The sequence below is a fragment of the Cupressus sempervirens genome, chromosome 10, assembly GCF_028749045.1.
Source record: "Cupressus sempervirens isolate cs-2001-9-10 chromosome 10, ASM2874904v1, whole genome shotgun sequence".
NCBI lineage: Eukaryota > Viridiplantae > Streptophyta > Pinopsida > Cupressales > Cupressaceae > Cupressus > Cupressus sempervirens.
This window is the reverse complement of record NC_143127.1, coordinates 437,819,129-437,843,376: the sequence shown is the minus strand read 5'-3', so window position 1 is coordinate 437,843,376 and position 24,248 is coordinate 437,819,129. Positions and strand designations below refer to the sequence as shown.

Here is a 24,248-nt window from a genome sequence, read left to right as displayed (position 1 = left end):
GTAAAAAATATGAATGTAAAACATATTACAAAACAACACAAAGAAATGCAACTTGTTGCTTACCTCTTCAAATTTGAACAAAATCAAACAATGAAAATGAAAGTAAGTTTGTAGAAGCCTCCTTGTAAATGCTTCCTTAAGCTCCTCTCAATGCTTAAGTGCAAGCTCCAAAGTTACACAAACCATCAGCAATCGGTACGGGAGAGCCAACTGGTTTGCTAATTTCTTTCTCAAAACCCCAATATTCTTCTCTAACTCTTTCCTCTCTATCACAAGCATAAGCAAATGGTGGAATGACCTTTTTAGGTCAAATAGATGTTATAACAACCAGAAAAATGCAACTTAATGATTTTTTTATTTCTTTCACTTCAATGTCTTGGCCGTTGGCGAGAGTCCTGGGCTCAGGACTTGGCGAGTCCATGTGGACTCTGCCAGGACTTGGTAGAGTCCGAGTCCAGAGGCCAATTGCCTTGGAAAGTGCAACTTTGCCTCGGACTCGCAGAGTCTTGTTCAGACTTGCAGAGTCTCGTTCAGACTTGCAGAGTCTCGTAACACTGATTGGAAGGCTCGTTGTTCATTTGTGTTTTTCAAGGGTTGCAATTTGTTTGTTGCATTTGACTGGGCTTGTTGCAGTCAACATGGTAACTCCTAGTGACCTCCCTCCTGTAGTTGCCCCAATGCAAACTTATCAACGTAAGTTTGACATCTTTGGTCTACTTGATAGAGTTAGCAAGTTGGAAACAAAAAACAAGTCCTTGAAAACTTTACTACATGAAATCTTGGACAAAGTTTCTTTGGACTTGATTAAAAATGCTGAACTCAAACAGATCCTCCATGCTAACATCGAGCAATCTACAATTCAAAAAGATATCATTGGAAATATTATTAAAAGTTGGCTCTTTAATTGTAATTGTGATGACGCTGCACCTCTTGATGGGGTTTAGAAATTTGTTTAGTCAAATCTTTCAAAGGAAAGGGCCTGGTGTGCACAAGAGCCTAACCTCAAGGTCCGCGAGCAACCTCATATCTTGTCTGATCTCATCTGTACTTATTACTTCTTCCTGAGTGAACAATTGGATATTAGGGACATTACCTTGGACAAAGCATAGGTGGGGTATGACTTTGCATTGTTTCTTCTCTTTCTCTCAGCTGCGGATAGGCTCTAGGTTTTGAAGGCTAGAAGGAAATTGTTTTCCTTACCCTTGAGGCTCTACCTTGACGATGACCTCACTAAGTCCGAGGTGAGGAAACTTAAACACTCTAGGGAGCTTGTTGTTGCACCAAGGCAGTAGGGGAAGCAAGCAACTATTAGGAACTTGAAGGCGGTTATTAGAGACTCCTTCCCTCGGGTTGGAAGCCTTGATCAATAGCTGTAGCTAAATGACAGTCATAGAGGCAACTTGGCACGGACATGGTCAGGGGTCCTTGCATTTCAATAGTTGGAACGACAATGGGACACTTGGTTCATGTTGAGCTTACTATCAGATGTTGTCATTTTGGCTAATTGTTTATTGGTTATGGAGACTCATGAGAGCCTTGCTCGTTGTCTTCTCAAGGTCTCCAACTTTTAGTGGTGGTCGTCTTTTAGGAATGAGGTTTAGAGTTCGGGTGGTGTTAAAGGATCCAGGGTGTGTGGCTTGCCTGGTCAACAATCAACTTCAAAATGTGATGTTGGTCATTCTTTTTGACACTGCTGCCAAGTTCTTGTGGGTTTGGGATTATCAGGTGACTTCGCATTGTATGGATAGCTATATCACATTGTGCTTCTATCCTTGGGTGTCCTATGCTATTCAAGATGGGTTGGATGGGGACTCCTGTATGGACCTATTTGATAGCATATCTCGGTTCTTTGTGGTGGGGGACAATCATTGTTGGGGACTTCAATGCATGGACCAAAGACTTCCAAACCCCTCTTCATAGCCGGGTGAATGATATGTTGTGTAGTTACGAGACAAACTTGTCGTCCTTGGGCTTTGAGAGGTCCTCTGATGTTCACTGGGTCCCCTCATGAAGTACAACTCCAACCTTTGGTAGATGTGTGAGTCCTCTGATTTGGTGGTCTTGAATGGTCTTCCTGGCTTTCTTGGCTCTGGTGCGTACATGTGTTGGCCTCATTGTGGTGGTGTGAGTGTGGTGGACTATGCCTTGTCCAACCCCTCCTTTATTTCCTCCATCAAACATTTTTCCATCATTCTCCTTCCCGTCACCAAATTTGCCCTCTCAGCCTCACCATCTAATCTTCCTCCCCCCTCCTCTACCTCTCCTCCCTTGTAGGTGCTCGCCCCCCCTTCCCCATCCTTCATTTTGATGTTGGGGACTTGGACGTCTTCATCGATCACCTCAGGAACCTACTCCCTTAAAATTCATTCTCCACCTTCTAATGTGCCTCAACCATGTTTGGCTGCCTTTCCATGTTTGTTTGGGAAGCTGCACTCCTCGCCTTCCCCCACCATACTGCTTCGTTGACCCTTTTTCCAAAGTGCAATAACACATGCCCTATGAATACTTGGTTTGATGAAGACTTCAAGCACTCCCACAACATTCTGCACATTATTTCCTCCCTTTATTCGAGTTCCTCCTCCTGACTTAAATACTCCTATTGCCACTTCCTTCATTACAAGAAGCCCATGTTTATCACTAATCGCAGTAGGAATCTTTGTGCCTTGCTCTTATTGTCCCCCAAGGCCTTGTGGTGTACCCTATTTCCTCATCAGTTTCCACTTTCCGTTGCTCTAGACCACAACTCCCTAGTTTCCCATACCAATACTCTGTGTAATTTTCTCGGCCGCTCCATTCTTGTCACCCCTTTACCCTTTGCCATCTTTTCATGTGCACCAACGCTAGGGAGGTTGTTAGATCGATTAACAACAATAGGGTAACGAATGAGGATGGGTTCCAATCAAAACTCTTCAAGTTTGGCATCATAGTTTCTAGGTCCTTTCCTCACCAACCTTTTCAATGAGGTGGTGTGCATAGGGTTTCCCCCCACTTGGTTGCGACATAGCATCCATTCGATTCACAAGGCAGGCCCTATCTCAGATCCCAACAATTACATGAATATCATGGTTGGGCATACTTTCTCTAAATTGTACACTGTGGTTCTTCATGCTCTCTTTTCACAAGAGTTTGATCGACGTCAACTTTGAGCTAGGGGGTGGGCTAGTTCCAGACGAGACGAGACCATGGATCACATTTTGACTCTTAGGGCAATTATTGTGGAGGCGAGACATCACTCCTTGAAGGTTTATAGATACTTTGTAGATTTCTGCTAGGCTTTTAACTTAGTGCCTAGAGGGGCTATATTTAGGAGGTTCAACAACATTGGTATCTCTGAGACTCCCTCGACTGTCATTATGTGATAGTACAAGAGGGTTGTTGATTGCGTTATAAATCCTCATGGTGTCTCAAACCTTATTCAATGTGCCATCATTTCAGTGTGGAGTAGGGCTGCCCACTTTCTCCTACCCTTTTGGGCTCTATATTGATGAGCTTGAGGCTTTTTTGCAAGAGCGCTTGCTTCTAGGGCATGGTTGTTACTTACATCAAGTTTTGATTTCCATCTTGCTTATTGCGGATGACGTGGTCCTAATGGCTTACTCTCCTAAGGGTTTGCAGAGGTTAGTTGATGGTCTTGCTTCTATTTGTGACTCTTAGCAGCTGACAATTAACCTTGGGAAGACCAAGGTGATGATCGTCAATAGCCTTGAAACCTCTCACCTTCAATTCTTTTTCTAGGGCAGTGAGGTTGGATCTCTTCCTTGTATACTTACTTGGGGGTCCAGCTTTCTGGCCCTTGTTTCAACATGCAACCAACCCTTCAACCCCGTATCAACAAGAGGTATGGTTCTTAGGCTTTTCTGGAGAGACAATGTTTTCAACACCATTTTTCGGACACCTCGTCCAAGATGACTCTCATGGACACTTTGATTAGACCAACGGTTCTTTATGGCTCGATTATTTGGAGGCCCTCTCTATTTGAGTCGGATTGGGCCTCATTGTAGAGAGTTTAGACCCTTCTTCTTGGATGCATCATTAGATGCAATTAGCATACACCCCACAGTATTGTCCTTGCAGAGTTCGGGACTCACCCTTTCAGATGTGGTACAATCTTTGACCTTATTTGGTTCCTACATTAGCTATTGTGCTTTGCAAACTCCAAGGAGAGGCGCTACAAGTATTCCTACCTAGCTTACCGCTCCTCGGAAGCCATTGTGGCTTTTGACACTTTTGGTAGAGCTCAGTGATGGTATGCACAAGCCATGACTCTACTTGGTTCGGTTGGGATTGAGATTGATCGCCACCCACCTTACCATTACTCTTTAGATGCCCCTGCTCATCTCCTTCCTTCTTGACAAGAGGTGAACATGTACATTAGATTGGACATTTATAGACAATATGTTCGCATCACTTGGATTACCCCCCATGAGGGGCTTCGCCCCATGGTGGCCTTCTATGTAGAGCATTTTCTTGAGATCTAGGATAAGATCATTGTCTTCTCTTATCTTTCCCAATGCCGCTCACACAGTCCCCGCATCTCGCTTGGTTCCTTCAAAGTGAGATCCCATCTATTACTCATTCAGAGGGATCATCAGGTTGTTAGGGAGGATAGGGTTTGCCAGTTGTGGGTTTGGGCGAGGCCGAGACTGAGTCACATTTCATCTTCCAATGCCCTATTTACTAGGAGATTAGAGGGATATTTTATTGCATGTTAGGGGGTTCAGTCACACTCCTTTTTTAGATACACTAACCAGTGTTGCATTGTGCACTATGTCTGACAGACTTCGAGATTTCAGGACCATTCTATCCATCGTCATCTCCCCATGGCATTGCACCCTAACCAGCTTATCACATCTTTTTTCATGGCATTTCCTCTGACACGGGGTTCCAAGCACTATCGGGATCCGCCCTTTAGGTCACACTTGGTCAGTGAGGCAGTGCAAAGACTTCATTCATTAGAGGCATTCCTCTTCTTCTTTGTCCCGGGGTCTCCAAAGATGGCATGGGGCCCCTTCCCTACCAAGTTCCTATTCTTTGGTCCTAGAGTTTTTCGCTGCTGTCGAGGAAAGCTAGCATGTGCTTCGCACTTTGGTTGTTGTTGTTATGTGTTTGCTTCTTTTCCTTGGATGTCGTTTGGTGCTCTGCTTTGGGCTGGCTCTTTGCTTTGTTCTGGCAGCCCCTTGGACCCTCTGTGGTCATGTATTGGACATTAATAAATTTAACGTATAATCTTTAATAAATAAATAATATCATTAATTTAATTAACCTATTATATATATATATATATATATATATATATATATATTGAACATTAATAAATTTAACGTATAATCTTTAATAAATAAATAATAGCATTAATTTAATTAACCTATTATATATATATATATATATACAAACACACACACACACATCTAAATCACAATCGACAACATAGATTAGGATGAAAGAATTTCTCAATTCTTTTGTAGTTGATTTTAATAAGGTCTGGTTTTTGAGCTTTTCTCAACAGAAGGATCAGGACTATCACACAAAAGATTTTTTATCTTCTGCAATGATGGCTTATAATCTTCAACACAACCAGTCCACAGAAATATAAACATCTATGATTTGGAGGAGTTCTAGGAATTTTAGAAAATAGTCTTGGAGACTGAGTGTTTTATGTTTTTTTAGCTGTAGCTCCTTATTCATAGGCACGGTAAATCCATCTAGAAGATTTCTATTGTCAAGTGACAGATGCATGAGTATTAGACTTTTGAATGTATTTGGAGGATTTTTGGCTGAGAAAGTCTCACTCAGTGACCTTTCATGCCTACAAATGAGATAATTTTTTCCCCATCAATTTGGATATTTCTCCTGTGATCATGAACATTCTTTATCTTTTGACTTTAACATTTTAACTTTACAAATAACATGAACTTGACTTGTAATCATTGCACAGAAAAATGAACCTAAAAGAGTTCAAGTGGATGAGGAGCAGAATTCAATGCTACAGGTTATTTGCAGCCAACGTGATAGATTTAGGCAACGCCTAAGGGAAGCTGAAGAGGTAGCCTTTGAATTTGTGAAAATTAATGTGTAGGTTTAATTTCTAGGGAAGTTGTTCTTGTACAATCCATTCTAAAGATCTGTTGTTTCTGCTATGTTTGATTTTGATGCACCCATTGATTTGTTTTGTTTATATTTAATCTACCTGTTACATGATAGAGCAGAATGACGACGACTAAAATTTGCAGGACCTGAGACAAGCACAAGAAAATATCAAGGTCCTTCAAGCAGAATTGGAAAAGAGTAAAGCGGATAATGTCAAGCTGTATGAGAAAATTCGTTACATACAAGACTACACAAAGGACTGGCCTGTTTCTCGAGCAAAAAAGGTATCCTTGGAATGCATTCCTGCAAATTTTATTTCCAGACTTTGATTCTTATAACTGTTTTACATTAGAACTTAAGCAATCTCCCACATGCAGCGTGCTGATGACATAGAGAGCGGTTTCAGTTCAGATATAGAATCAAAGTATAAGAAGATATATGAAGATGACATAAATCCCTTCGCTGCATTTTCAAAGAAGGTTAATATAACATCCCTTGTTGCTTTCTTACCATGGAATATTGCATTTTCCAACTGGTTTTCATAAAAAAATGCTAAGAAAAGCTCCCTCTTTTCTTATGTAGTATTTCTGTACAAAATGAGAATTTAGAACAGAGTTAGTATTGGTGAGTGTCAATCATTGTAGTCTCTGTAAAGGATATGGCTGTTATGAATCATGATTGTGGGTATTGTTTGTGCTTTGAAACATCTATAGATCAAAGTTACATGCATAGCAGGGAAATGAAGACCCAAAACCATACAACACAATGCTATAATTTGAATAATTAATGGTCAGATAAAGTATTTTAATACAAAAGGATATGTGGATTGATGTGATTGTTGAAGATGGTAGAGCAGGTATGAGGAAAACCAGATTAAACCATTTTGACACCACAAAATATTATAGGATAATATATTTTAAATTTTTGATTAAAATCAAGATAATTTCCATTCAATATGAGTGGCTTCTTAGAGCCTTTCATTTTCCATACCAAACTAACTAATGGGAATGTAACTTCCCAACTTACATAGCTACTAACTTATTAAACTAACTTCGAGGATCAATTTTGTTGCATTAGATGATTTGTCATGGGTTGTACTATCTATTGTATCAACCTTAGCAGAACAATGAACAATAGTAGAACACCGGATGAGGAAGGGTTTCAAGTGGAGCTTTTCAAGTTTGGTATCTCAATCCTAGGCTCCTTTCTTATAGTGCTCTTTAATAGAGTGGTTTGCACCAGCTTCCCCGATTCTTGGTCATGACATATTATCTATCCGGTTCATTAGTCCAGGCCAACTTCTGACCCCGACAACTATAGGACTATCATGGTTGGGCACACCTTTTTCCAAACTCTACGCCACTATGTTGAACGCTATCTTATCTAGGGAGCCTGATAAACGACACTATCGGGCTAGACGTTAGGCCGGGTTGCGTACAGATTTTCAGACCACGGATCACATTTTGACAATACAGGCCATCATTAAGGAGGCTCGTCACTGCTCGACAAAAGTTTACTATTGCTTTGTAGACTTTCGCAAAGCCTCTGATTCTGTTCCTTGGGTGGCTCTCTTCCAACGACTTAGGGCCATTGGGATTTTAGAGATTCTCTTGACAACTATTACAAGGTTATACGAGAGTGTTATGGGTAGATTTAGGACTCCACAGGTTTTCTCAGATCCTATTCAAAGCACCATTGGGGTGAAACAGGGCTGCCCTCTCTCTCCAACTCTTTTTCGGTATCTATATTGATGAGCTTGAGGCCTTCCTCTAGGATTTCTCGCTCTCTAGCGATGGCAGTTGCTTACATGAGATTTTGATCTCCATTCTTCTATTTGCTAATGATGTCATTCTTGTAGCTTCTTCCCTCGATGGGCTTTAGTGGCGTCTGGATAGGTTAGCTTCCTTTTGCGACTCACGTGATCTAGTAGTGAACTTGTGTAAGACTCGAGTCATGGTCTTCAATTGTTTGAAGACCTCACATCTCCATTTTCATTTCTAGGGTGCTGAGATCAGGATGACATCTTCATATACTTACTTGGGGGTTAAGTTCTCTGTACCTCATTTCAGTTTGAGACCGGCCATGTAGCCCCAAGTCAGTAAGGGGCTTGGCTACCTTGCTATGCTTGAGAGATAGTGTTTTCCTCACCACTTCCAAGATACCACGACCAAGATGTCCCTTCTAGACTCTTTGGTCAAATCGACTATCCTCTATGGCTTTATTGTGTGGGGTCCCTCCCTCTTGTAGTGTGACTGGGCTTTAGTTGAGAGAGTATTATCATATGTCATCGACCCACACCTCACAACATCGTTTTGGCTGAGTTTGGGGCTCATCCTTTCAAGTTTGGGACTATTTCTGATTTGGTTTGGTTTCTTCACCGACTTTGGAGCTTCGTTGACTCTTTTGAAGGTCGTCACAAATAGTCCTACCTGGTCTATTGTTCTTCCGAGGCGATCGCGGGTTCGGACCTTGGTAGCAGGTCTTGCTGTTGGTTCGCCCATGCCTCTACCCTTCTTGGCTTAATTGGTATTACTATGGATTGCCTTCTCCCCTTTCAGTTTTCTCTGGATGCTACCGCTCACTTGCTTCCACCTTAGCAAGAGATGAATGAGCACATTAGACTTGACATCTATACACATTATAATATCACTACTTGGAGTAACCCTTTGGGTGGGCTTCGTTTGCAGATGGCCTTCTTCGCTGTGCACTTCCATGATATCCAAGATGGGGTCATTTTGTGCCCCTGGCACCTCACTCGTTGTTGGACTCATGCTCTTAGCATCTCCTTGGGATCTTTTAGAGTGGGCTCCCATCGACTACATATCCATATTGACCATCAAATTGATAGGGAGGACAAGATCTGCCGCCTTTGTCACCTTGAGTAGGCAGGGATCGAGACTCACTTTCTTTTCCGTTGCCCCATCTATTATGAGATTGAGGGGAGGTTCCACTTCTTGTTGAGAGAGTGCAAGTCCCTTTCTTCATTTTTCAGATATACTGACCAACGGTGTCTCACACTTCACCTTCAGGAGACCTTGCAGCTTCGTGATCACACTCTACAACTCCAGTTTTCCTTGAGATTGACTCCTACGCAACTCATCACCTCCTTCACTCCCGTTGTTCCTGCCCGGGGGCCGAAGCGGTCTCTCTGCCCTATCTCGATGCACGTCAATTCTATGAGACCCTGCAAAGGTCATACATGATAGTGCCACCCTACTTCCAGAAGGCCCCAGAGGCAGAATTCCAGAGCGCCTTCTCATCCTAGAGTGCACCCTTCCGTTCTAGACTACTTATCGTCTGTGAGGAGTATCTAGCTCTTTCTTTCTTTGTTATGTTGTTTTGTTTTCATGCACTTTCCGCACACTGTTTGATGCTCCCCTTGTTGGCGTTTGCCCTTTGTATTGTTTCTAGTCCCTTAAACCCATGTTGGTCTTTCGTTGGACATTAGTAAATTTATCACTATCCCTTTTTCTCTTTCCACTGTTTCTACTTCCCACATGGTTTCTTCAATCTTTTTATGAGTATCATCAAAATGCACTAAGGTTGTAACAACCATGTCATCGAAGACCTTTAGCTTGTTCTCTAAATTGAATGCTCCAAATTCCTCATCTAGACAAAATATTTCTGATCATTCAAACGAACAGCTCATGGTGTCATCCACATGGTCTAGCTCATGTTTACAATTTTGAACAGCCTCTTGGTAGGAAGAAATTTCATCATCTAATGCACTATTTTCAGTTTATTAGAATTATTCTCCTCCACCTCAAAATGCCTGGCCTTATCTTCTATTATGTCAACATTTTCAAATGATTCATAATAAAGGAAAAATTCATTTACTTAATTGGGATCATCAAAATGCTCATTAGTAACAATTTCCAAGTCACCACAAGGCCGGAGTATCTCTTACCATTATCTAAGTCCTTGCAAGGTTGGGTAATGTTATGTTGGAGCTGAACTGTGGGGTTCTTAACTCCCTCATTGCTGTTTTGAACTTCTTTGGTTGATTCTTCTAACTTGTTATCCTCACAAATGTGACCAAGTGACCGAGTATGCTTGCGAGTAAAACAAGTTTGCTCTTTTGTCATATGGTTCTTGCTAATTTCTTGAGATCCTACAACTTGTATGCCTGCTAATATTAGCTTATTTTTAGTCACATATTCCTTGAACCTGTCAAGCTTATATTCAGTCAGTTCCTCCACAAGCTCATAAGTCATGGGTGAGATTTTTTTCTCCCTCTCCATATTGTCAGCAAATCAGATTGTAGTAGTTTGCATATGTCATCATCCTCATCTATATTAATGACATGATTGCTTTTATGCAAGATCTCACAATGTCTCGATGATGTTTCCTTAATCCTCTTAAGAAACATTGAAACAATTGTTGAATCATCTTTTCACAACTGAGATCCAACATGATGATGAAAAATTTGGCTTTTTCCATAATCTCCAATGTCATAGCCCTCTTACCAAAGTAGAGCGTCTTCAAGTCTAATAAATATCCATTACCAAGGACGGTGATTAGAGGTGAGGGGCCAAATTGCATGCAGGCTATTTGCAGATGCAGAAAAACTGGAAATCGATAGATTCACACACTACTGTGGCAGGAAGTGGCCTGGGATGCCATTGAAGCGGTATTCAATGGGCTATCTTGTTCCTTTTTATAAGGAAAAAAATTGTAGTGATTACTTATGTATGCTTTTAGGGGATAGCTAAAATGAAAACAGTTACGCTGGATAAAGTTATGCCCAAGGTGGACAGAATATGAAACAAATTTGTTGGGCTGTGGGTGAGGGAGTTATTTGTCATTTGGAATAGAATACTATTGTAACCTTCTCAGCTGGGCACTTTATTTGAAATCTATTATTTAACAGGAGAGATGAAGTTTGCCTCCACTTTCAGGTTTTGCAAAATTGATGTAGGAGCATCCAGAGGTATAAGGGCAATCCTGTGTCACCCAAAAAAAATGTACTTAGACTTAGTTTCTGTTTCATGTGTTTTCATTTTTGGACACCCATTTGGGTCAAATAAAAGTTCCAACTCTCACAGTTCCACTATCAGTGTGCTAGAAAATCCCGAAAAAATAGGAGCATGTAATTGGGCCATCATTTTGGTGAACTAGGAGGTGTAAATTGGCTAGATGAATGTAATTGTAATTTAGAGCATTCCAGAAAAAGAATCAGGTCAAAAGGCCCCACGGTTTGAAAGTTATTGCAGTTTTTCGGGTTTTGGAGACCTCCTAAGAATGCTTCAAAGTCAGGTTAGGGGCATTAAATGACCTCGAAAAGGGCCGAAAAATGGGGGACGAGTGAAGCTGGTCCATAGGGCTATAGAGCGCTTCGAGAGCTTTCCGGAAATGTAAACAGTTCGTCAATCGGAGCTACGGTTCAAAAGTTATGCCTCATGGAAGTTCGGTGACCGTTTCTGGATTTTTCTAGATTTGCGCCGACTTCTAACGCAGCTTCTGGAACCTTCTATTTGGTCGGTGGATGCCTACTAGCACTTTCTAGAATGTACTCCTAGTCCTTAACCCTCCGGGGTCTATTTAAGGAGATTTTTGGCATTGTAAAAGGTAGTTCGGAGTGGAGTTTGAGAGGAGGTACTGAAAGGAGAAATTATCTCCAGATTTATACTATTGTAAGCCCTTAGGGCATGTTTTGAAGTTTATTTTCTCTGTACTGTTTGTACTAGCTTATTTTCTCAGTTAATACAATTTCCCTTTTCTGTTGTGTCCATTCTGTGTGGTTTGTGTCCCCATCAAAAATAATATACAGTAGATTTTAGACCCTTATAGGTCATTACATACTTTATCTTGCATATGTCTCTATGGCATATTTTGTCAATAAATAATATAAGAACACTTTTTAGACACCGGACAAGGATTACAGAGCTTATTTGATCTAGAAGATTGCATTGATCATTCTGTTCAATTAACAATTCTGCAAATTGTGAGATCCATGCAGAAAAGGAATTTCCAAGCTCTCCCAAAGGATGACACTAGTCATCTTTCGACACCACATAATTGAAGTGCAAGAGGCCTGGAAGTTCACACTTGTTAGACATTATAGTTGGATGATTCAACATGACATGTTTCTGAAAGCCTTGGCAACATTGCCAAGCAATTTATCCTACCTTCATTGAGATCAATAGCTTATTTTTTACAAGTTGACTTTTCAATCATTAAGATTGGTTACTCTGCACAAAGCCTCTAGTTTGCAACAATCTTGAAATGTTCCCAAACGTATTGGGTTCTCTAAGTTTCAGAAACCTCTCTTAAACTATAATTATGATACCTTCAGGAATATTCATTTTATTAAGTTAAGAAGTTTGGTGTCCCATTATATAACTTTTCTTTGGAATGCTTTTTTATTTTTATTTTTCGAATCACAGTACAAGGTACAGATCTTTACTAGAGCGATTGACATTCATTTTTTGGGGAGAAATATTTTGTATTTGCATTATTGTTAAATCTTGAGTTGGATTTTACAGGAAAAGGAGCGTAGATATAAGGAACTTGGAATACGAGATAAAATTACACTTACTAGTGGACGATTCCTTCTTGGCAACAAGTAAGCCCTTTGACTGATTGCTTACGAGCTGTTTTAAATTATGTCTTGATAAATAATGTGAATCTCCTGTTTAAGTCGAGTGATAATACTCCATATATTGGCTAATAACTGAATTGATACGAAGATTTTTTGGTTGATATACTGACATCAAAATGGTGTTGGTATGGCTACGTTGACCCAGGTATGGCAGAACTTTCATTTTTTTCTACTCCATCGGCCTTCATCTTCTTGTTTTTGCAAGCCTGTATAGAATGTCAGCTCTAAGTTACCAGAGGTGAGATAATAAGTGGACTTTTTCTGACTATAAGTTCATAGTATTTTTGCATTATAGATTGATAAGTATTGTCCAATGTTCTTAATTTGTTGATAAATAGTCACGTATTTAATAAAGATAATATATGGTTTCTGGGATTTTTTCAGTATTGAAAAAAGTGGAGGTTTAAACTCTGACAAGGGTGCTGTTAAAGTCATTAATGTGCCAATTTCTCATTCCACTTGAGTTTTTCCATAAGAAAAGAAACCGCGAAGTCCCGCAGAATCTGGCCTGTTAAAATGAGCTTTGCTATAGTGGTTTTTGGTGGCTTGAATTGAACATTAGAAATTCTTTGATCCTGAAATCTGTAAACATGATTGTTTATATTATTAAATCTTTTAAGTAGGAAGCAGTATGTGCAGAGTGTAGTGTTACATGAAATGGCTTGCTTTTCTGTAAAACACAGATAGTATGAATGAACATCGGGAAAGATCAGGTTCAATTTTTTATTTCAAGAGCTGCAATTTGGTATCATGCAGAATGCCATACAATGTGGAATTTATATGTGAAAGTCACTTCTGGGACATTGCTACGGTGTATTGTAATTCTTTATTATTCTTTATTCTTTATGAATTTTGTTAATTATATTCCTTAATTTTAGGAGATTGTGTGTTGAGTTTTCTGTGAGAAAAATAAACTATGACCCAGGTTTCTCAAGTAGGGTGATGAAGCCATAAGTTGTAAACGTTTAATTTGTTTCAATTATATGCTTGACGATTAGTTTATTTCTTCCAGGAACTTTAAATTATCTTGTTAATTGTAACATCCAGTCTACATGATGCTTGGGAACTGCAGAAAATGATTATGTAATATGAAGCATAATTACCGGCACATGGAGATGGTGAATTTTTTTTGATTTTATGCTCAACCTTTACTAGGTCATTTCTTCCAGGAACTCTAAATTATCTTGTCGACATATAACATCCAATCTACATAATGCTATGGAACTGCAGAAAATGATTATGAAGCATAGTTACCGGGAAATGGACATGTATCAGTAAGGCATTTAGTGAAAAGGCTGGCAATGGATACCAGAAAATAAAAACTATAAAAATATTTATGTGTAGAGTAATCAATCATACAATAGATATGTAACTTTAATGAACATAAAATATTGAAATGCTAAAAAATTAAAAGAAAATGTTTAAAAATATTGAAATACATGTCAACAAAAGCAAAACTAATTATATTGATATTGGATAAGCATCATCATGACATAACAAGATAAATTTTAAATCATTATCACTTGGAAATGACAGATAAGGGCTAATGAGGGAATGCCATTGTTTTGGAAAAATGGCATGAGAGTCCTTAGATATTTTCAATAATAATAAAACTTCAATGCATGTATACATCTTAAGCATTATTATTGTTTCTCTTCATACTATTTCGAAAAAATTCTACAAGAGACAAACTTGTACTTGCAAAATATAGAAAATTAAAAATTTACGTGTATTTTTTAAAATTCTTTTAGCATTTGTCAGCTGCATATCAGCACTCAGGAAAATAGTTAACCCTATGTGATCTATATGATTAATTAGAGAAACCTCTATAGGAAGAAGTCCAATTTTCAAGGGACACCTGGAGATGTACAGAGAAGCAAATATACTTTATCTGAAATCACCTATGCTTGGAGATGTCTCCACCAGTCTCCTAGATGGAGACACGATTTTGATATTGAGAACCAAATGTTAGGGTACACGATTTTGTTGTTGATCATCAGGCAGCATTAGCCCCTCCAGAACCCTATGATTTGGCAGAGAGGGGGAAACTATGGTTCCGGATAGGCAATTGGGGTGGGGGGGAATCCATAGTTTGTGTGACTCTAAGGAACAATATTATTAACCTTTATCATTGAGAAGCATAAAAAACAATTAAGATATGTTATCAATGATCTTTATATTATTTGCCAAGAATACAATATACATAAGCAAATTTATTTGGCCAACATTTTGTTAATTATGTTCCTAGAATCAAGAATATCTAGAATATTTTGTTGTCTAGTTAGAGTAGGGGAAGCTCCATTGTTCTAATTAAGTAAAAGACTTGTACCATTTTGTGGAAGTCATCAGAAGAAGTCTTTTATTTTCAAGAGTGCCATTGCCTAATTCTTATTTTCTATCATATAAATATTTCAGGATATTACAGATAAATAATTAAGGTCAAAGTGTTTTGTACTTCAGATTTTACTCAGAGATATGGCACAGTGAAAACAGAAATGCAATTTCAGACTTATTATTTAGGAATGCAATCATCATTAAGGCAATAATAAAATCTGTATTGAAGCATGGATAAATCTCTACACATCAAATGATTCACAACATAGAGGAAGAATGTCTTCTTTATTGGTTCAATTGAACATGTTACAGTTTTTCAGCAGCTTTGTAACATGGATAAGTTAAGATGAACCAAAGCATGAGTTATGGTGCTGACCTGCATGAAGGAATCAGAGCATTGGATGTTGTTGTGGGATGATAATCATGAAATCAAGATTTGATTAATGGGGCAGGTGCGGGGTCCTGCGGGCTAGGAGTCTATTGCCTTTGGTCAGATTTTTTTATACAACGTGCATGGGGAAAGCCAATATCATGACTGGAAGTATTTGAGATTCACGGGGAAAGAACTTTTGAGTGTCTCATATCGATAGCAGCTCAATCTCAGAGGTTTAAGGCCTTAAAATGGGTTAGTCAATCTGATGTGGAACATAACATAAATAGAACATTGATTATGATGGTCATGCCTCTCAATGCTTGGTGGGTAGTGGTAATGTCTTGTGTGCACAGGTGTCTCCCATGGTGCCTCAAGCTGATGTTGCTTCTCCACTACAGGTGTTCCTAGGTGACAGGGCCCTGCTCGTGCCTCTCCATTTGTTGGAGTTCTCGTGCCTCTCCATTTGTTGGAGTTGAGGGATTTGGGGCCTTGCTGTTGTCTGCGACTAAGGATGGTTCAAGGTCTGTTGATCAAAGATTGGGTTTTGGGTCTGCTGTACTAGGGTAAAGGGTGGGCTTTCTTTTGCCCAGACTTTTATTGACTGGATGTGGTTTGGGGTCTGCCAAACATTGGGTGGAGACTCTACCCTGTCCTGTCTGCCACTCCATTGCTATGAATCTCAACAAAGAAACTGTATCAGATATTGAGTAGTGAAACTATATCAGATATTGAGTGGCGTATTGCAGTTCTCTTAGATGATGCGATCATTTGCCGATCAGGGATTTCTGACCTGTTCACCCAGGGCTTCATGCTTGGATCCCAAAGCATTGAGAATCTCTTATTTCAGATGATGTTCCTCTGGTAATAGTTTTTTATATTGCCAAATCTGATAATCCCGAGGATAGGAGGGCTATCCTCTGCGTACACTTTATACATGGGAAATCATTACCCATTGATGGTTAAATCCTGACACCAGAATATTAACCCTTCTTTTGAATCATATTGTAAAATGTCTATTTGGGTTCACTTCCTAATCTCCCACTTCATCTGCGAGTCTGTGGGTGACAGGTCCAGAGATTTTTTAATGATGGATTTAGCATCCTCTGATATTCTTCACTTGACCTATGCTCATATCCTTGTTGATATAGATGCTTTTAAAGAGCTTCCAACAGAGATTAAGCTTCATACTCCAAAGGGGTCTTGGCTTCAGACTTTAGCTTATGAAGGTTGTCCATTCAGATGCCAAAAATGTTTCAAAACTGGTCGTGGCGAAAAAATGTGAATATGAAAAAGTTAAGGCTAAGAAACCTTCCTTTTGGTGGAAGGGGGGCTTTATGCAACATTACACTATTTAAAAACTTGTCTTAAGAGATGTTGACTGATGTGGTAGTGAGAAGTCCTAATGGCTCTGAAGGGGTTCCTGGGTTGGTTGTGATTAAAGTCATGGTTAAGGTAAGGATGTTGGCTCTGATTTTGTTTCTACTAGTTCTGAACATCTGTCTTTTGCTGTTTCAGTCACTATTGGCTCTGACGAACAAGGTGTTGATCTTGGTTCGGATCTTTATAAGGTTGTTGCCAATGTTGTTGGTGGTCGATCCTTCTCTGGTGGGGATTTGGTTGCTGGTTCTATTGGTCCAGCAATTGGGGTGCAGTCCCTTTCCTTTGGTTTTACTGTTGGGTCTATTGGCCTCTTGTCTGTCACTGATGTTTCTATCCAGCTGGATTCTGCTGAAATTCTTATTTTGTCTTGGATGTTTCCTATGTTGCTTTGGTTTTTGTTGAACTTGTTGTAAATCAAGGTGTCCCTCCTTGACTCCCTCTCTCTTGGCTCAAGGTGGGTGCTCTTTTTTGGGTTCTTTGTCCTAGCAAAAAGCTGTTGCTAAGCTCGAAGAGGGGTGGATCATGGTTAAGGAGATTAAATCCACTCGTGCCAAAATTGACGTGGCCCTTTGTTCCCATAAAGGAAAATCTGTTGATAAGATGTGAGGTCTTTTTGTTGTTCAGTCTACATGCACTTATGGTCTTATGTTGTATTATTATCCTTTTGGTTGGTAGAGTTTGTTGGGGACCTACCTTGTTGTACCTCTGTCTTGTCTCCCCTTTGTTTGCTTCGTTGAATCTCTCTAACCTTGAGTTACAAATCCCTTTAAAACCTGTTTTATAAAGGGTTCCAAGGCCCCTTTAAAACCTATTTTCACTTAATAAAAAAAAGATATTTGTCAGTATACACATAATGATATTTGAATATGTAGCAAGAAAAACAAGAAAAAATGAAGTGCTTATGCAATGTACCTTAGACAATAGTTAATTTGCATCTTTGTTTCAATGGCATGCTAAGATGAGGGGAGGGGTATTGATATATGTATGGTGGACCATCGTCTAACATTTGCGATCTTTTGTTGTCTAATATGTGAATAATTAAAATATAAACAAAAAAAAACATAGTGCACTGTCCATTAAATAAATAGGAGAAAAACAAAACACAACTCAATGGATTATCCCAACTATCAAATGAGTCACATGACATGATATAGGACAATGTTTTTTAACTTCAAATGAAGAAAATATTATGTTAATAAAATTCATGAATTACGCGAATAAATCATTTTTTGGTTCAACAATTATCCAAGTGAACTGCTAATTCATCTGTGGCAAATGCAATATGTTTTGTTAGTGCCTCACTCATTTTACTACATGTCTCTTGCGTAGATGTTTATAATTAATGTGGTTGCAATTTTTAATAGAACTTTTAAAAAAGTTGTCTTTTAATATTTCAATTATGTTTGGGTTGATAAATAGGTATCAATTGGCTAACCTAGATCTAAGTTTGGGATAATACACAAACCTTAGGACATCCTAAAATTATATTTGTATAAGTATGACTATCTCCAAGGATCACTTCATCACAGTGATGATATTTTTTAAAAATAAAATTTCTAAGTAAATAAACATGTCTTGCATTGCAGAGTAGTTCTTGTTCATATAAGTTTGTTGGGAGAGAGATTCTCATTCTTTTATAATTTTTGGATGTGCCAATAAATTTGCTAGAATAGAATGCCACAGATTTTCTAATGCACAATACAATGTTTTCCTAATATATTCACAAATGATTTCTATGTTGGTAATTTTATTGCATCCAATTGCATTGACTTGCATGAGTAAAATCTCTCTTTAGTTGGAGATGCCTTTCTTACAATGTGCAACCAAGGTATAGATATTGCTGGCTCTAAAATATTCTCCGTCTGGTAGTCAATCTCATATTTTCTTTTTACCTTTGTCATGTAACAAGGAAATCCTTTTATGTGCGAGGAGATCCTTTTACCAAATTAGTTCGTCTTAATCAGCAAGAATGGAGATAAGACGATGATTGTCAAAATTAGTGCACAATAATTTGGTAGTTTTGATTGGTGGCTTTTTTTTGTTAGACATATGATATTATTAGATGTTGATAACTTATACTATTATTAAAATCTTCACAAGTGAGTTATGGCATCAACGACTTGGTCACTTAAACTCTCTATGTTCTATCAATGTTTGGCTACACTTGCAAAAAGATGAAGGGTTTTAGCAAATTTCATAAAGTTAAAATTATTTGTAGAAGATCAAAGTGGGAATAAGATCAAACCAATAAGAACATATAATAGTAGAGAACATGTTAGCAAGAAGTTCAAATCCTTTTGTGAATATCATGGACTAAAGAGATAAGTGAATCATATATATACTCAACAAAATGGAAACGGTGTTGTTAATTTAAAGAACAAGATCATAGTGTAAATGATTGATGTGTGCTATAATCCAAGCATCTTCCTTTGTTTCCTTCGGCCAAGGTTTTCAATTGTGCATCTCATGCCTTGAATAGCTCTCTTATAGAAAATCACTATTAAAGAAGCATGGATTGAAGAGTAATCAAATGTTAAGTATTTTGAATGCGAAGCATTTGCTCACATACTAGGTGAGGTTAGGGAAAATAAATTTGATAATAAGAGTGTTAAGTGCATCTTTGTTGGCAGTGATCATAAAAGGATAGGATATAGTGTCATCAGTGCGTCAACATCTCTTGCGAGGATTTGCAACATGGTTTAACCACCTCTTTTGTGTCTTCTATAAGTCCAGTAGTTGTATTAAACATTAATATGTTGATCTTTTGGTACAACATCAACCATTAGTTCTAACAAGTAGTACCAGAGTGTGGTCATAGGTTCAAATCCATGTAGGTTGTGGTGGTTAACGTTGGGAGGCGAATTGTTGCCAGTGTGTCAACATCTCTCCTAGGGATTTCTGTCATGATTTAACATCCTCCTATGTCTTCTATAAGTCTACTAGAAAGGAGTCTCCAAAACGAGTCTTCACAAGATATGTATTCTTCAAATTTGTCAATATTAGAAAGGAAAAAAAAAAAAAGAGAGGCAAAAACACTTATCATGCAAATCACCATCCCAAAGCGAGAAGTTGACTTGAGATTATTGAAGTTCTTCCATCCTTAGATGTTGCCAACTTCTAGATGTGAAGGTTCAACGAACAAAATTATAATTAATAGGAGAATGAGAATCCCCAATGACCTTTCAATCATCCAATGTATCCTCCTCTTCAATGGGAGCAACATTGCCTTCACCAGATTTTTCTTTCAGTTTCCCTTTAAGGACATCACTAGCTCTAGTTCTACAAACCCATGCTATGTGATCAATGTCCTCCTAATAAAAATACTTATTATCATTTTTTTATCTGACCATTTCTTATGATTTCAAGAATACAATGTTTTATCCAATTGATGATCTTTTTCAATACCTTCCTTCATCCTCTTTTCCTCTACCAGAAGGGCTGAAATCATATCTTCTAGCGTCTGTGAAGTGATTTGGCTTAGTGTATAAATAACATTATTATATTTTGAAGATACATTATTTAATAGGATGACCTTAGCATCACCATCATCATCAATACAATCCTCAACCTTGTAAGTCTCCTAATGAGAGATCTCAACTTACTTATATGGTTTGACATTGTGATTCCATTTTCCTTTAAACAATTGAAATTCTAGAGGAAACTTTGGTTTGACAACTTTTGTTCCAAATAATTTATTGAGAGTATTCCATATCATATTTCATGGTTCGGCTACATCAATATGATACAATTCAGAATTAGAAAGAGCAAGACCAACAATAGCCTTCACTTTATCATCTCTATTATGTCATTCTTAAAGTCCTCTTACATGTAAGTGGTTTCTCCTTTTCATTTACAATTTCCATAAAATCTTATTTATCAATTGTATTTGAATTTTCATTTTCCATATATGAAAGTTAAAATAAGAATACCTATCCACTGGAACCTCCAAGCCCACACAATAGTATTATAAGAAATCAGATAGCATATGTACTTACATGATGTGACAAGCCAATCATTTAATGGAAATCGGGGAAGGTCTTGTTGGCAGACACACCATCGTCACACCCCATTGTAGGTCGTTCAATAGCAGATTATACAACTTGCATGAGCTAACGAATAAAAACTCTTCTGCCTTACTTCATGTTCATAAAGAACAGAATTATCTATCACTTTGCTGGCTGAAAATAATGCGAAACAATGACCAACTACTGCAATTATTTGATAATAAATGAGTACATATTTATTTCGGACCTTAAATGATAACCCCAAATTTGTTATTGCTCAAGAAAACTAGTTTCTAGCCGAAGTATATTCCAAACTCCAGACGAATATGTGCAGGCTTCTCACACCTGAAACTTAATATTGCTGCGACAAACAATGTCTTACTATTGATGTCCCATCATTCAAGCTGGAGTAGCTCCAATGCCACTCCAATGACTTGCTGTTGGTAGATTGTGGACAGGTTTGTGAATGGTTGTTAAGTGCAAATAAAAATGTCACAATTTCTACCACTTACAGCAATCCCGATCAGACCTTAAGGCATGTTTCTTGCACACTTAACAATACGAGAATGCTAAGATAATTTAGCAAAGAGTTGTTAATGAAACACAAACAAATGCACCATAACTGCCCAACATCCAACAACCTTCTATTTATTTCAAGTTCAAATCTAGTATAAACTTCATATAAACCCTACGAACCAAATTGAATATTAAACTACCACTAAAGCAAATTTTTGTAATAAGGCTGAAGAAAGGAACTAGTAAGTATAAAGATATCTTACCTCTTAAATATTCTAAATGTGGAAAAGTTGATCATATTACTACTTGATGTCTAAAATAAGTGAAAGTGAAGTGCTCATAGATCAACTTGAAGACCAAAGTGTATTGGATGAATCAAAGAGGCCATAACAAATTTCATGGATGATAATGAGAATCTTACCGAAAGCATTGCATTGTTGAAAAAGGAGCATGGGGAAACAATAACGAGAATGAGTGTAGCACTTGATGAGAAATGTTTTGCCATTCTAGCCAAGATGAAGCAAAGGAAGCACTTAAAAGAGTGCTAGAGGCTAAGTTTATTGCTAAGGAATTTGTGAGAACAAAAGATGCATAAATAGTGCAAATGGACAAAGATACTTATCATATAAGACATGAGAGAAAAGTCTTACATGAGTACATACATAATAACAGGGAACAAATAGCACAAGAGAACAAACAATTAGGAGAACAAGTACACTAGCTAACAAATGAGCTGAAGAGTACAAATCAAAGGAATGAGAAGGCGAAGAAGTTCAATGAAAGAACTAAAAAGATAGATGAACAACTCAAAGCCCAAAGGAGAAACAAGAGCACAACCAATCTGGAATATGAAGGTGACAAAAAAATAAAAAAGGGTGAGTCCTCTAGAGAAAAAAACTTGGATTACCAAAATGTATGAAACCCAACAAACACATATGTTATTATTGTGGTAAAGTAGATCGCACTTCAAATATATGTTGACATAAACATGCCACCCTTGGAATACCATATACTTTTGATGGGTATTATCATAATTATTACTGATTTGGTCATACTGCAGTTGAGTGAAAATCTCATTTCAATGAGAAGGATTGATGGGTACTGCTACCATTGTAATAAGTATATGCATAAAGTTGCGGATTATAGATCTAAGGACAAATCAAACCAATCATCTCCAAAATCTACAAGTCCTACTATAAGGGATAGGTTTTGCACACATATATGCTCAACCTGTGGAAACCATGGTCATCTTGTTGCATATTGTAAGATGAGGAAAGGTCAAAGTAATAATGAAGAACCTTGGAGAGGTACAAGAATGACATGCTACAACTGTCATAAGGTTGGACATCTGACAAAAAGACTGCAGGGCAAAGAACAAGTGAAATGAATAGTTCCTTGACAAGAAAGAGATGAATAAGACAATAGACAAAGAGGAATTTAGGAAGGACTTTGAGAATGTATGGAGCAAGAAGAGTTAGTGTGCATAGGAAGTTAAACCCATAGAGGTTGTGATCTCACTAATTCCTTGACAAGAAAGAGATGAATAAGACAATAGACAAAGAGGAAGTTAGGAAGGACTTTGAGAATGTATGAAGCAAGAAGAGTTAGTGTGCATAGGAAGTTAAACCCATAGAGGTTGTGATCTCAGTGGTGAGACCTCTAAGTCAAACTAAGCTAACTCTAGCTTAAGGGGTTGCATAAATCAAATCACACACTAGTCTTTGTATCTAAACTGGCAAGTCACTTATGATTATTCTAAATCTGCTAAGTGATTGCTCATACTGGCAAGTAAGTTATAGATGTCACATGACATGAGAGAGACAAGAAAGTGACTATTGGAAACATGTCATGAGCATTAATTATTAAGGTAAAGTGGTATGTAAATAGTCTGTTTACCATTGTAACCCTAATGTTACATTTTTTTTCTTCTATATATCAACTCATGACAAGCCATTTACCACTTTACAAATATGAAATCTACTTGATATTTTTGATTTGCGAACCCTATGTTTCATTGAACGAGCGTTATGTGATTTCTATGTTAATTTGAATAAGAGAGAAAGGTGTTTCAAACAACGTGTTATCAAGTTTTCAATAAAATGCAGAAGCAATAATTAAAAATTGAGATTCAAATAGGAGAAGAAACTCACGAGATTATGTTGGTAGATGGAAAGATGAAGGAGAATCATGTATATGAGAGTCTTCAATTGAGGGTAGACAAGGAAGATATGTCTGGTTCCCTATCATCACTTCTAGTTAATGTTCTTCTCACTAAGAATGTAAATGCATTTTTAAAGGTCAATATTGAGGAACTAGATGATAAGGCCATTCAAGAGGTGTACATGAAACTTTGCAAGGATGAGGTTCTATAAATTGAACATAAGTACTTAAAGAAAGAAACTCTACAGTATACTGTGGAAATATTAGATTTCTTCCACGAGAATGAGAGGAGATTCATGTTGATCAGGGTACACAATCTACATATGTGGTTCAACAAACCCTACAAATTCGCAAAGGAGGTGATTCACATGGTTACTGTTTCAGTTCCACTCGGAAGGAACTTACAACAAGAACTGTATTGATGAAGTATGTTGCAGAGATAACGGCATGCCACCGTGACTAGTGACCTCACACAATACTGATATCATAGATGTTGAAATGAGATATGTTGCAATGGTGATTGCAAATAATATTTACTACTCGAGCTGAAACAATAGTGTGTCAAGTGATGCAGCTTAAAGAGCATATCAGATGTTTCATGACCAATATACACTCGACTTGAGGGGATGGATTCACAAGAAAATAATGGATAATATTGGTAAGATCAAGAGGGGTTACTCCGAGCACATTCTCAAATTCGTAGCAATTTTAGTTTGTGTTTTCTTATACTTTAGAAAGGATTTCTCTGGCTTCAAAGACTTCAACTGGTCAAAGGATTGACGTATTACAACTC

The 24,248-nt window shown here is 38.0% G+C and overlaps 1 protein-coding gene across 1 annotated transcript in view; it reads left to right on the top strand.

Annotated features, from left to right (window-relative positions):
- The window catches only part of LOC149534592 (protein CASP), a 125,344-nt gene extending 111,853 nt beyond the window's left edge, over window positions 1-13,491 (top strand). The window contains exons 14-19 of the mRNA XM_089807861.1: window positions 5,936-6,043; window positions 6,231-6,371; window positions 6,465-6,566; window positions 12,573-12,652; window positions 12,834-12,926; window positions 13,073-13,491. Coding sequence (XP_089663987.1) covers window positions 5,936-6,043; window positions 6,231-6,371; window positions 6,465-6,566; window positions 12,573-12,652; window positions 12,834-12,926; window positions 13,073-13,151 — 603 coding nt within the window. The 3' untranslated portion in view covers window positions 13,152-13,491. The remainder of the gene's footprint in view (window positions 1-5,935; window positions 6,044-6,230; window positions 6,372-6,464; window positions 6,567-12,572; window positions 12,653-12,833; window positions 12,927-13,072) is intronic.
- The last annotated feature ends 10,757 nt before the right edge of the window (window positions 13,492-24,248 follow it).